The sequence below is a fragment of the Narcine bancroftii genome, chromosome 8 (assembly GCF_036971445.1).
Source record: "Narcine bancroftii isolate sNarBan1 chromosome 8, sNarBan1.hap1, whole genome shotgun sequence".
NCBI classification, from domain to species: Eukaryota; Metazoa; Chordata; class Chondrichthyes; order Torpediniformes; family Narcinidae; genus Narcine; species Narcine bancroftii.
In genome coordinates this window covers 65,720,168-65,735,371 of record NC_091476.1, presented here as the reverse complement: position 1 = coordinate 65,735,371, position 15,204 = coordinate 65,720,168, and the positions used below count along the sequence as shown (strand labels likewise).

The 15,204-nt window shown below is 38.3% G+C and overlaps 1 protein-coding gene across 1 annotated transcript in view; it reads right to left on the bottom strand.

The window, feature by feature from the left end:
• Positions 1–675, bottom strand: part of LOC138742038 (probable G-protein coupled receptor 139) — a 1,907-nt gene extending 1,232 nt beyond the window's left edge. The window contains exon 1 of the mRNA XM_069896230.1: positions 564–675. Coding sequence (XP_069752331.1) covers positions 564–675 — 112 coding nt within the window. The remainder of the gene's footprint in view (positions 1–563) is intronic.
• Positions 676–15,204: the final 14,529 nt, after the last annotated feature.

Sequence of the window (15,204 nt, the reverse complement as noted above, 5' to 3'; positions counted from 1 at the left end):
TATGCTGCCATGGGGGGTGAATTCTGCCATGGGGGGTGAATGCTGCCATGGGAGGGGCCAGCAGCCAGCATCAAGGATCCGTACCACCTGGCACACGCTCCAGGTAGCGGGGCTGCAAGTTTCACTCCACCTGGTATAGGTGCCATTACTATTGCCACGCAAAACTACATTTAAAATGTAATTTTTTAAAAACAACTTTCATCCACCTTGAGGCACACTTGGTCAGCACCCCTCATAGAAATCTGCAGCACCTGGTGTGCCTTGGTGTTCTATCCTCCAAGGCAGTTGTTACAGATGTACTGTGGGAAGTGCGCTGTCCGGCTGCGACATGGTCTTGTGTGGGGGGGACACCAATACCCCTGAGTATAAAGCCCTGCATAAGGTAGTGGACACAGCCCAGGACATCACAGGCAAAACCCTCCCCCACCGTCGAGAACATTGACGGGGAACACTGCCATCGGAGAGCAGCGGCAATCATCAAGGATCCGCACCACCCAGCACATGCTTTGTTCTCACTGCTGCCACCGAGAAAGAGGTCTCGGCGCCACAAGATTCGCACCCACCAGGTTCAGGAACAGCAGGTCCCTCTCCACCATCAGACTCCTCAACGACAAACTCAATCAGGGACACATTTAAGGTCTCTGAGTTATGTAGATGTACATCAGTGTCTCCCATAGATGCTCTTGACGGTGGGGAAGTTTTTGTCTATGATGTCCCGAGGGCTGTCGTCCACTGCCTTTTGGAGGGCTTTATGTTCAGGGCTATTGGTGTCCCCCTACCAGGCCACGATGCAGCCGATCAGTGCACTTTTCACCACACCCTCTGTAGAAATTTGCCAGGGTCTCTGGTGTCATACTGAACCTCCACAAACTCCTGAGGAAGTCGAGGTGCTGATGTGCTTTCTTCACGATGCCATTGGTGTGTTGGGTCCAGGGAAGTACCTCTGAGGGAGCGACTCCTCTAATGTTCATCTTTAGTTATAAAATACATATTTCTTAGTAAATTGTACAAGTATTCTTGGTAAGGTAGTTGTGGGCTGGTCACAGGACATTTACAGGGATATGTGCACAGTGGGACTCAGAGAGAGACCGAGAGGTCATTTCCGAGTTGCAGAGTCTGGAAGAACAATACCATCATGGAAATGAAGTAATTAAAACTCAAGAAATGCTTAAAAGTATTTGTGTTTACATCCAGTGTTATACTGGCAGGTGTTTCAAAACTATCATTTGAATAACATGTACTCGACTTTCTGGAATTGTGAGCCATTTGGAACAGGGACACACACACACCAACGTGTAAAAAACACACACACACACACACGTGTATATAAATACACACATGTATACACATACACACGTGTATATAAACACACACGTATACACACATACTCATATACATATACATATGTATATAAACACATGTATATACAAGTATACACACAAATATACACAGACATACACGCACACACATATATACACGCATACGTATACACACATGCACACACACATATATAACCACACACATATATACTCAGACACCTATGTATACACACACATATATACACCAACACACACATGTATATATACACACACGTATACACACACATATACACACCTATATATACACACATGTATCTTTCTTCTTTCGTTGGCTTGGCTTCGCGGATGAAGATTTATGGAGGGGTATGTCCACGTCTGCTGCAGGCTCGTTTGTGACTGACAAGTCAGATGCAGGACAGGCAGGCACGGTTGCAAGGGAAAATTGGTTGGTTGGGGTTGGGTGTTGGGTTTTTCCTCCTTTGTCTTTTGTCAGTGAGGTGGGCTCTGCAGTCTTCTTCAAAGGAAGGTTGCTGCCCGCCGAACTGTGAGGCGGCAAGATGCACGGTTGGAGGCGATATCAGCCCACTGGCGGTGGTTCATGTGGCAGGCACCAAGAGATTTCTTTCAGCAGTCCTTGTACACACATGTATATACACACATATATATATATATATATAGACACACACGTATACACACACATGTATATATATATATATGTACACACACACACACGTACATTCATGCATAGTTGGGTTTGATTTCACAAATGTGTTATATTATTAGTAGTTTAAAAGAAAAAAAATAATACTGCCTTGATGAATTTTCATTGCTGCTGGTCTGCGATGTGAGAAATTAGGGGTTGATCTGGGATCTGACCAACATTGGAGCTTATTGATCAATTGAGTTTTGATTTGATTGATAAAATTCCTTTTTCTTTTTAATTTTTTATTTTTCACACTATAAACCACATTGATCAAGATACATACATTTTTCTTTTCAAATATATACAGTGTCGTTTTCTCCCCCCCTCCCTCTTCCCATCCCACCCTCCCTACCTACCCTCCCATTCATTTAAAGTTCAGAATCTAAGATACATTAAACCCGTCAAACAATGTTGTCACTCAATAAAAATAAACAAGAAATTCCACTGAGTCAGTTCTTTTCATTCCCTTCTCCTTCTGTCATTTTAGGTGGTAGATGTCCCCGGTAGGTTTTCTCTATTGTGTTTCATGTATGGCTCCCTTATTTGTTCAAATATTGTAATATTATTTCTTAAATTATATGTTATTTTTTTCTAATGGAATACATTTATTCATTTCTATATACCATTGTTGTATTCTCAAGTTATCTTCTAATTTCCAGGCTGACATAATACATTTTTTTGCTACAGCTAGGGCTATCCTAACAAATCTTTTTTGTGCACCATCCAAATCAAGTCCAAATTCTTTCTTTTTTTATGTTACTTAGGAGGAAGATCTCTGGGTTTTTTGGTATATTGCTTTTTGTGATTTTATTTAATATCTGGTTTAGATCTTCCCAAAATTTTTTCACTTTCTCACATGTCCAGATTGCATGAATTGTTGTTCCCATTTTCTTTTTACAGCAAAAACATCTGTCAGATACTGTTGGGTCCCATTTATTTAACTTTTGAGGTGTAATATATAGCCTGTGTATCCAGTTATATTGTATCATACGTAACCTCGTATTTATTGTATTTCTCATAGTTCCTGAGCATAACTTCTCCCATGTTTCCTTCTTTATCTTTATGTTTAGATCTTGTTCCCATTTTTGTTTAGTTTTACCATTTGTTTCCTCATTCTCATTTTCTTGTAGTTTAATATACATGTTTGTTATAAATTTTTTGATTATCATTGTGTCTGTAATCACATATTCAAAATTACTTCCCTCTGGAAACCTCAGACTGCTTCCCAATTTGTCCTTCAAGTAGGATTTCAGTTGGTAGTATGCCAACACTGTATCGTGAGTTATGTTATATTTATCCTTCATTTGTTCAAAGGATAATAATTTATATCCCGAAAAGCAATTTTCTATTCTTTTGATCCCTTTTTTCTCCCATTCTCTAAAGGAAAGGTTATCTATTGTAAAAGGGATTAGCTGATTTTGCCTCAATATTAGTTTTGGTAATTGGTAATTTGTTTTATTCCTTTCTACATGAATCTTCTTCCAAATATTGAGCAGATGATGTAATACTGGAGAATTCCTACGTTGTACCAATTTTTCATCCCATTTATATAATATATGTTCGGGTATCTTCTCCCCTATTTTATCTAGTTCTAATCTAGTCCAATCTGGCCTTTCCCTTGTTTGATAAAAATCTGATAGGTATCTTAATTGTGTGGCTGTATAATAATTTTTAAAGTTTGGCAGTTGTAAGCCGCCTTGTTTATACCATTCTGTTAATTTATCTAGTGCTATCCTCGGTTTCCCCCCTTTCCATAAAAATTTCCTTATTATTTTCTTTAACTGCTTGAAGAATTTCTCCGTCAAGTGTATTGGCAATGCCTGAAATAGGTATTGTATCCTTGGGAAAATTTTCATTTTAATACAGTTTATCCTTCCTATTAGTGTTAGTGGTAAGTCTTTCCAATGCTCTAAGTCGTCTTGTAATTTTTTCATAAGTTTCATAAGTGGATAATAATTGAGTTTATATAGATGGCCGAGGTTTTTATTTATTTGTATACCTAGGTATCGTATTGCTTGCATTTGCCATCTGAATGGTGATTCTTTCTTAAATTTTGAGAAATCCGCATTATTCATTGGCATTGCTTCACTTTTATTTGCGTTAATCTTGTACCCCGACACTTCTCCATATTCCTTCAATTTCCTATGTAATTCTTTTATTGATATTTCTGGTTCTGTTAAGTATACTATAATGTCATCTGCAAATAAACTGATTTTATATTCCTTAACTTTTATTTTTATCCCTTTTATTTTATTTTATGTTCTTATCAATTCTGCTAGTGGTTCTATGGCTAACGTGAACAATAAGGGTGATAGTGGGCATCCCTGCCTTGTTGATCTGCTTAAGTTAAATTGTTTTGATTTATATCCATTTACTGTCACTTTCACCAATGGCCCCTTATATAATACTTTAATCCAATTAATATATTTCTCTGGTAAGCTGAATTTTTGTAGTACTTTGAATAAATAATTCCATTCTACTCTGTCAAAGGCATTCTCTGCATCTAAAGCAACTGCTACCGTTGGAGCTTTATTTCCTTCTACTGCATGAATTAAGTTAATAAATTTACAGATATTGTCTGTTGTTCGTCTTTTTTTAATAAATCCAGTTTGGTCTAGATTTACTATTTTTGGTACATAGTCGGCTAATCTGTTTGATAATAGTTTAGCTATTATCTTATAATCTGTGTTAAGTAAAGATATTGGTCTATATGACGCTGGTGCAAGTGGATCTTTCCCTGTCTTTGGTATTACTGTAATTATTGCTGTTTTGCATGAATCTGGTAAGGTTTGTGTTTTATCAATCTGGTTGATTACTTCCAGGAGGGGAGGAATTAATAAATCTTTAAATGTTTTATAGAATTCTATTGGGAATCCATCCTCTCCTGGTGTTTTATTATTCGGTAGTTTTTTTATTATCTCTTGTATTTCTACTATTTCAAATGGTTCTGTTAATTTATTTTGTTCCTCTGTTTGTAATTTTGGTAGTTCAATTTTAGTTAAAAATTCATCTATTTTGTCTTCTTTCCCTTCGTTTTCAGTTTGGTATAATTGTTCATAGAATTCTCTGAAGTTTATATTAATCTCCGTTGGATTATATGTGATTTGTTTGTCTTTTTTCCTTGATGCCAATACCATTCTCTTAGTTTGTTCTAGCTGCCATGCTAGAATTTTGTGCATTTTTTCTCCTAGTTCATAATATTTCTGTTTTGTCTTCATTATGTTCTTCTCCACCTTATATGTTTGTAGTGTTTCATATTTTATTTTTTTATCTGCCAATTCTCTTCTTTTAGTTGTGTCTTCCTTCATTGCTAATTCTTTTTCTATATTTGCTATTTCCCTTTCCAACTGCTCTGTTTCCTGATTGTAGTCCTTCTTCATCTTGGTTACATAACTTATTATTTGCCCTCTGATGAACGTTTGCATTGCGTCCCATAGTATAAACTTATCTTTCACTGATTCTGTATTTATTTCAAAGTACATTTTAATTTGTCTTTCAATGAATTCTCTAAAATCCTGCCTTTTAAGTAGCATGGAGTTTAATCTCCATCTTTCCATTCTTGCAGGGATGTCCTCTAACTCTATTGTCAATATCAGGGGTGAGAGGTCCGATATTATTCTAGCTTTATATTCTGTTTTTCTTACTCTGTCTTGCATGCGAGCTGATAACAGGAATAGGTCTATTCTTGAGTATATTTTATGTCTACCCGAATAATATGAATATTCCTTTTCCTTTGGCTGTTGTTTCCTCCATATATCCAAAAGTTGCATTTCTTGCATCAATTTAATTATAAATTTGGTTACCTTATTCTTTCTGTTAATTTTTTTCCCAGTTTTATCCATGTTTGAATCCAAATTAAGGTTGAAATCCCCTCCTATTAGTATGTTCCCTTGTGTGTCTGCTATCTTCAAAAAAATATCTTGCATAAATTTTTGATCTTCTTTGTTAGGTGAATATACATTGAGTAAATTCCAAAACTCCGAATATATCTGACATTTTATCATTACATATCTCCCTGCTGGATCTATTATTTCCTCTTCTATTTTAATCGGTACATTTTTACTGATTAATATAGCTACTCCTCTTGCTTTTGAATTATACGACGCTGCTGTTACATGTCCTACCCAATCTCTCTTTAATTTCTTGTGCTCCATTTCAGTTAAATGTGTTTCTTGCACGAATGCTATATCAATTTTTTCTTTTTTCAGTAAATTTAGCAGTTTCTTCCTTTTGATTTGGTTATGTATTCCGTTAATATTTAAAGTCATATAGTTCAACATAGCCATTTCATACTTTGTTTATCTTTCCTTTCCGTTTCCTCATCATCACCTTTCCTTCTTATCCATTTCTGCTTTCTTGTTTTGAACACTTTGTAAGACAACATTTCTAAAACATCAAACATTTCCCTTATTCTCCTATCTAAAATTTCTTTAACCCCACTATCCCCTCCCCTTCCTGAGTTGCCCTTTATCCCTTGTCGGGCAACCACATCTTCCCTCTCCATTTGGATTTGCGAATTCACTCGAAAGCGTCAACTGATTTTGCAGTGACCGTAACTCCTCCCCACCCAGCCCCCCCCAGAAAAGATTTTAATTTTCATATATAAGAAAGGTCACTCTCTTAATTCCCTCCTTACTTCCTCTCTTCCCTTTCTTTCCCTTATTAATTCTTATCTATACTCTATATATTTTCTTTTAAATACGGATACACTCATGTACACACATATATACATACACACACGCACATATATATATATATATATATATATATACCCATGTACACACATACATATAGTTCGTGGTTATTTTTGCTCTCGTTACATGTGTTCATCTCTCTGTCTGTTTTGTAGTTGTTCTGCAAATTTTCGTGCTTCCTCCGGATCCGAGAATAGTCTGTTTTGCTGCCCTGGAATAACTACTTTAAGTGCCCCTGGGTAATTTAGCATAAATTTATATGCTTTTTTCCATAGGATCGCTTTTGCTGTATTAAACTCCTTTCTCTTCTTCAGGAGTTCAAAACTTATGTCTGGATAGAAAAAAAAATTTTGACCTTTGTATTCCAGTGGCTTTTTGTCTTCTCTTGTTTTCTTCATTGCTTTCTCCAATATATTTTCTCTTGTTGTATATCTTAAAAATTTTACTAAAATGGATCTTGGTTTTTCTTGTGGCTGTGGTGTAGGGGCTAATGTTCTATGTGCCCTTTCTATTTCCATTTCTTCCTGTAATTCTGGTCTTTCTACGACCCTGGGGATCCAATCTTTTAAAAATTCTCTCATATTCTTGCCCTCTTCATCTTCCTTAAGGCCCACTATCTTTATATTATTTCTTCTATTATAATTTTCCATTATATCTATCTTCTGAGCTAACAGCTCTTGTGTCTCTTGAACTTTTTTATTAGATTCTTCTAATTTCTTTTTTAAGTCCTCTACTTCCATTTCTACGGCTGTTTCTCGTTCTTCCACCTTGTCCACTCTTTTTCCTATATCTGACATGACCATCTCTAATCTATTCATTTTTTCTTCTGTACTTTTAATTCTTCTTTTTATTTCACTAAATTCTTGTGATTGCCATTCTTTTACTGATTCCATATATTCTTTAAAAAAAATATCCATTGTCTTGCCCTTCCCTTCTTCTTCCATTTCTCTATGTTCTTCTTCTTCATCATCTGGGTTGGCCATCTGTTGTTCCCTTGTTTTCTTTTTACTCTTTCTTGTTCTCGTGGTTTTCTATGTTCTCTTCTTGTTGTGTTGTAGCTGTGATTCTCAGCTGTGGAGATCGACTCCTCAGCTGGTCCCCCCTCCCGTCAGTGTTTTTTTTGTCATACGTGGTTGCACACTTTTGCTTGGCTCCGCGAGCCATTTTTGTAGTCCCGAGCTCGGGACTTACACTGACCTGAGGGAGTGGGCTTCTCTCTCCGCGGCGGGCCTCCTCGGACAGGTAAGGCCTTCAACTTCTTCTTCCGAAATCTTTTGTTCTTCTCTTCTTCCCATTGCTTTTGACTTTTCTTTCTTCGTTGCCATTTTCTTCTCACCTTTACTCTCACTTTATTTTAATTTTTGTGTTTGTGCCTTTGTTTTCTGTGTTTTTTTTAAACTTTTCAGGAGAGGGCTGGAGTTCCCTGACCGGCCACTACTCCACCACGTGACTCCTCCCCGATAAAATTTATTTTTGAAAGCCAATTAAAAGGCTTGTGGGTGTTTGAGAGAAAACAGCAACAATTGATGAGATTATAAAATTGCCATCCTCGGTGGGTTTGCAGAGGGTAAAAAAGGATGAGTTGGGGGGGGGTTTATTGTCAAAATTTTCAGACGTTGCAATGAAACCATCTATGAAATAGGCGAAGATCTGTGGAATTATAGTAAAAACCTATATAGCAGTGGGGAAGCTTGGAGAGAAGGAGTTAGAACAGTTTCCTGAGAGTAAATCCCTTGAGCTGTGGTCACCGATGGAACAGATAGAGTCATAGATTTGAGGCGGAGGAAGCAAGGAGAGTTTGAGAGAGAGATGAGAACTGGAATTCACTTTTTGGTCCTAGTGAGAGGTTTGTGACCAGTAAGGTTAGTTCTTCCATTTGACAAAGCTGCGATTGATAAATACTTCCAGCATTTTGAGGAGGTTGGTGAGAGTTTCAAGTAGCCACAAGGCCATTGGCCCCTCCTGTTACAAAGTTTGATTAAAGGCTTACTCTGCCCCTACAACCAAACAAACTGCTGTTTATGAGACTGTAAACTGGGCTCTGTTTAAGGCTGAGGAATTAGATCCAGCAGCTTTCAGGCAAAAATTCAGGAATTTGAGAAAATCGGTGAACCACTCTTATATGGATTTTGGGAAAGATGAAGCTGTGCGGTTCGACCGAAGGTGCAGATCAAAAAATATAGCAGATGGAGAGAGCTGATATTAGTGGAGGAAATTAAAAGGGGCGTTCCTAATTACATAAAAACATATTTAGTTGGAAACTTGGCAGGAATCTTCTAAATTAGCAGATGAGTATGCTTTAACCCACAAGGTAAAGTTTGTACCAAGTCAAACCTTCCAAAAAGGGTAATATGGACTATCCAAGTTACAATAGAATGTAAATCAGGAAGTAGAGCTGGGGGTAAAGAAGAAGGGAAGTGAGGAAAGGAAAAACCTTTACCACTATTGTAAGAAACCCATTTGCATGATAGCAAACTGTTCCAGGCTGAGGTAAAAGAAAGAAAAGGAGGTAGCGCCAGATGCACATGGAAATAAAAATGGTTCCCGACCATTATGGTTGAATTGAAATATTTAGAGGGTTTGGTTTCAGTAAAGAAAGGGTCACCACAAGTGACAGTGAAAATTCTTCGAGATCCCAGGGCTGTCCAGTCACTTGTGTTGGAGTTTGATGATGAGAATGCCACGGGTGAATAAATTTTATTTAGAGTCAATACCTCTCCACGGGATAGTGCCGAAAATCAGCACGTTATATCTGGTGTATAAGGCAACCCCCATTTATCAGGCTGTCAGGAACAACACAGAAATTTTTTTTAAACACTCCAATTGCAAATAACAAAGTTGTAAGTTAAGTACTATTTAAAAAAAAATCCTCAGCCTACCAGGCAGCAGTGGCGCCGGTCCGCAGAGTTGGAGTGGGCTCCTGTGGAACTGGAGCAGCCACATCACACTCCCAGCGGGAGTAAGAACCTTGGCCTATCAGGCAGCGGTGGCCACAGTGACCTCAGGGTCCCAGGCAGGGATGGTTACAGGGGCGCCCAGCAGTGGGAAGGTGCTTCCAGCATCGACTTACACGCTGAATCAAAGTCAATTTGGATGGGTATTCTTTTGGTGAATTTAAAATTTAGATGGTTTTTTTTGGTGAATTTTAAAAATGTTTCACAACTTGACTTGTTAGCCGAAATATATGGTATTTCTTATAAAAGAAAACAAAACCCAACCCTTCCCCTGTACCATATAAATCCGTGCACCATCAGGACTTATAGTTAGGTTTAAAGCAGAAAGTCTTTATTGGGGAGGTCACTTATTTTTATAATAGCTTCAACTTTATTATTATTATTTGGGCCCATAAATTATCCAAATCTGGTTGCCATACTTTTATAAATATGCCATATTTGTTCTTTAGATTATAAGTGAGGTTTTACCACCCCCCACCGTAGGTTTTAAACTGTTCATCTCCGTCTTCCATCGTGCCCTCTGTAGTTGGATTTCCACGTAATCGCAATACGTTTTTCACATAAGGCTACTTTGGCAAAGTGAAATTCAGAATTTTGTCAATTTGTCGCTTACTTCAATGAAAGATGCCCAAAAGATAAAGCTCCAGGTCGTCCGCCAAGGCTGTCCCTGTTATCCTCCTGCTAGAAAGGTCTCATCTTCATGCACGGCATGTGCAAACATTCCTAGTTCACTTACGCTGTATAACTTATAATCTGACCCCACAGATATGCCTTTAAAGTATCCCATAAATTAAACTTACTTTGAACTGAACTTTCGTTCATTTCTAAAATAAAAGCTTAATTTGATCTTACAAATTTAATAACATCAGGCTTTTTTAACAACATTTCATTAAATCTTCAACAGTAAGCAATTTCTGCCACCTCAGCGCCACTACATGAAATTAGCAATAGTGAATGATCAGACAAAATCCTGCTCTTGTATTCAGCCTGACCATTTGCATCATTGCAAATGTGCTGATACCAAAATAATTGTCTATTCTTGAGAACGAATCATGAAATATAATGAAATACAATATAAAATGAAAAATCTTTTTCGGTCGGATTCATCCGCCTCCATATTTCCACTAAATTTAAATCCCCCATCAACTCAGTTATTCTTTTCGCCATTTTAGTTTTCTTCACAGTTTTTGGAGATCTATTCAATAATGTATCCAAACAACAGTTAAAATCCCCTCCCACTATAGTATTATCAAATGCAAAAATATATCCGTAACAAATTCTGCATCTTCTTCATTCGGTGTGTCCACGTTCATCAAAGTCCAGGCTTCTGATAATATTTTGCAATTAACCTTTAAGGCTCTACCTGCATTAGCAGAGAAAGATTCTAAATTAAAGGGCACTCTTTTATGTATCAAAATTGCTACTCCTCAAGCTTTGGAAGATGCTATCACATGCCCGACCCAATCTCATTTCAACTTCAGGTGTTCTTTCTCAGTCAAATGGGTCTCTTGTAAAAATGCGATGTCCACCTTCATGTTCTTAATATAATCCAATACCCGTTTACGTTTTACGTACGATTAAGCCCTTTAACATTAAAGGTCACAAAATTCAAGTTACTCATTATTCCCCTTAAAATGGCACCCAACACAACTAACCCTTACAAAATATAAGCTCCTAAAATAAATCCCCTCTAAAGCTACTAATATAAATATAAAATATAAAAGTCAAGTAAAAAAAAGTTTTTAAAAAACCCCTACAAAAAAAAACCCACCTAAGTGTACCCCCCCTCTATAAACCAGGTGTGGTCAATACCACTAATGGCAGGCAACTTTGGAAGATTCAGTGTCACCCTCCCACCCCCAGCTGATAGTCCAAAAGAAAACCCTTCTTCCATAAAACAGCCTTCGCTGGATTAAATTCCTTCTGTCTCCTTATACAATCTGACTCAAATCGGCATTAAAAGAACACTCTATTGCCATGGACCACCAAAGGTCCCTGATTTTGGCAGGCCTTCTGCTCTGCAAGATGTAAAATCATCTCGCGATCTTGATACCGCAAACATCGAATAAGAACCGCCCGAGTGGTCTGGTCTGGGAAAAGGTTTTTGCCTTATCGGCCTAACTCTCCAGCCTGTCCAGTAACGCATCTTCTCCCAACATTTCAGGTATCCATTTCCAGAAAAATTTCACCGGGTCCGTTCCTTCTATATCCTCCGGCAATCCTACCATCTTAACGTTATTGCGCCGACTCTGATTTTCCAATGAGTCAATTTTCTTTAGAAATTCTCACTTTTGTACATCCCGGCCTGTAGTACAATGTTCCACATAGTCCATACTTTCCATATATCTTTCCACTTTATCACTACAGTCACAAAATCCCATTTAATTTCTTTAAATTTGTCTTGCACCGTGTCTACCACTCTTAAACATTTATTAACATCTTTTTTAATTGCAGACACCTCTTCATAGAAATTGGCCATTTTCCTTCTCAATTCAGTCAGCTGTGTCTCATTGTCCAGAAATCCCTGCATAACTTGATTTGCCATATTATCTGTTCGTTACATGAAATCTTCCCGTAAATATACAGTGCCCTCCCCTTCAGCAACTGAAGCTTTAACAGTTTGTAATGGTGGGGATTTAAATCTCTGAGGCCTACTTTCAATAATTATTGCAGCCTGCAGTATGGCTTCTTCTTCTTTCTCCATCATTGTCAACATTTCTTCCTCCTCTTCTTGTTCCACGGCGACCCTTTCCACCTGTGCCACTTGGCTGCGGGTCTGAAATCCCCCTCCATTGTGGAGGCTGGTGCTGCAGCCTGGGCCCAATGGTGCGTAGTGCACGTTTCACCGTGCATGCCCAGTTCAGTCAGGGCCCAGAGGTGTCATTCTTCCGACCCTACACCAGCGGCTGCCATGCCATCGGCCATGTACTCGTATTCACGTTCGGAGCGCTCACCCCCCGCACGACATCCTCAGGCGCGCGTCCAGTGTTGCGCTTGTGTCCCCCCCACTCCAAGATGAGACTCACTGCACCGGCGCCATCTTGATTCCCCAAACGCAAAGGGGGCGCTGGTGTAATGGATAACTTTGCCCGGATAGACCTCTGCGACTTCAGAGCTTCGATACTCGACCCTCGTGTGTCCTTCAGAAAGGTAGGCCCCAGTTCCTCTGCACTTTCAGCTCTTTTAAAATGTAGTTTCTTCACCATTGACCTCTTGTTTGCCTCATTTTTACTGTAGTTGATGCTCAAATCTTCTCAAAAAAGTCTGAAATATTTTGAATGTATTTTTCGGGCATTCATTATTCAGCTGGGGAGAGGTGGTTTCACATATCTTCTTCCTATGTCATCTGGCTGAAAGTCAGAATTTGGAAAAAGAAATTGCAATATTAGAGAAGAAATTTCAGATAAATTCAACAGAGATAATAAGATACAATTGTCTAAATTGAAGGTACGTTATAATTCCATGCAAACTTAAAATTACGAAAAAAACGATTCAATGATCGAAACAACGTTATTATGAGTTGGGTGAAAGAGTTCTAAAGGTTTTAGCCTGGCAGTTGAAGACTGAACAAGTATCTAGAATGATTAATGCAGTTAGGAAAAATTCAGAGATAACATAAACAGGATATTAATGATGAATTTTGTACATTTTATCAGGATTTATATACATCTAAAGGGACTTCTGTCATGGAGCAGATTAAATCCTTTTTGGCAAATTTAAATTAACCTTTGTTAAGTGATGAGGATATTAGGGAATTGGATGGTTCATTTACTGATTTGGAACTTAAGGAGGCATTGCAATCTATGTTGAGTGAAAAATCGCCTGGAGAAGACGAATTCACAGTGGAATTTTATGAAGAATTTTATGATTTGTTACTTCCTGTATATACAGAGGTCATTTTCAAGGGTGTTAATAATGGTCATTCCAAAGAAGGACAGAGACCCATTTAAAGCAGCTTCATATAGACCAATATCTTTATTCAAGGTGGATTACAAGATTGTAGCAAAGCAATCAGATTGGCTAATTTCTTATCAAAATTAGTACATGTGGATCAAGCAGGATTAATCAAGAATTACTCAGCTGATAATATGACTAAAATGATTACAATAATTAATGCTTCAAGACAGCAACTCAACCATCCAATGATACTAGCACTAGATGCGGAAAAAGCTTTTGACTGAGTGGAATGGAATTTTTTATTGAAGGTGTGAGAAAGATTTAAATTTAGTCCGCTCTTTACAGGTTGGGTTAAGGCATTATATACCAATCTTTCTGCTTGGGTGGTGATGAATGGGCAGGTTTAATTTGTCCAGATCAACTTGACAGGGCTGTCCACTGTCACCAGCCTTATTTGCATTAGTTATAGAATCTTTGGCACAAGCGATAAGGCAAGAAATTAATATTAACAGAATTACAATTGGTGGACAAGAGTATAAAATTAATCTGTTTGCAGATGATGTGTTGATATACTGTAAATATTCATGTATAATGTGTTTCGTATATAATGCAAACCCCTCCCCTCGCCTGCCCAAGTCACACTGGCATCTCTCTCCCCCCTCACTTGCCTGATTTACACTGCCGTCTCTCTCCCCTTGCCCATCTGAGTCATGCTGGCATCTCTCCCCCCGCGCCCACCTGATTTGTGCTGCTGTCTCTCCCCCTTGCCTGACCAAGTCGTGCTGGCATCTCTCTCCCCCCGCCCACCCAATTCACATTGCCATCTCTCCCCCCCTCGCCTGTCCAATTTGCGCTGCTGTCTCTCTCCTCTTGTCCATCAATTCACGCTGCCGTCTCCTCTCCCCCTTGGCCACCCGATTCATGCTTCCATCTCTCCCCTCTCACTCACCCGAGTCGGGCTCCCATCTCTCCCCCCTCGCCTGTCCAATTCGCACTGATGTCTCTCCCCTCTTGCCTGCCCAATTCATGCTGTGGTCTTCTCTCCCCCTGCTCCCCCTAGTCATGCTGCCATATCTCTCCACCCCCCCCCCCACCCACTCAGTTCCGGCTGCCATCTCTCCTCCCCACCTACAAAATTTTTTGCATTATTCTGGAATATTTACGGATCTGTCTCATCCCAAAAGTTCTTTAGAACCGTTACAAAATCTGTTGAAATGATATGGGGTTATTTCGGGATGTATAGTAAATTGGGATAAAAGTGAGATATTACCAATATTGGATGAAGACTATTCAGATTATAGACAGCTTACGAAGTTTAAATGGTCCAATAAAATTAAGTACTTAGGAGTAATAGTGGATAAAGAATATCAAAATCTATATAGTTTAAACTATAATAAGATTAAATTTGATTTAAATTGATGGAAAGAGTTACCATTAACTTTGATTTGATGAGTTAATTGGATTAAAATGAATCCTCGTATTCAGTATTCTATTTCAATCTATTCTGAATGCTGTACGGGGAACATTTTCTAAGGAATTAAATAAAACAATTCATTTGATTTTATGGAAAGGCAAGCTGTCAAAGAGTTTCCATGCAAAAGTTGACATGAAGGTATGATTTAGGTGGTCTTCAATTA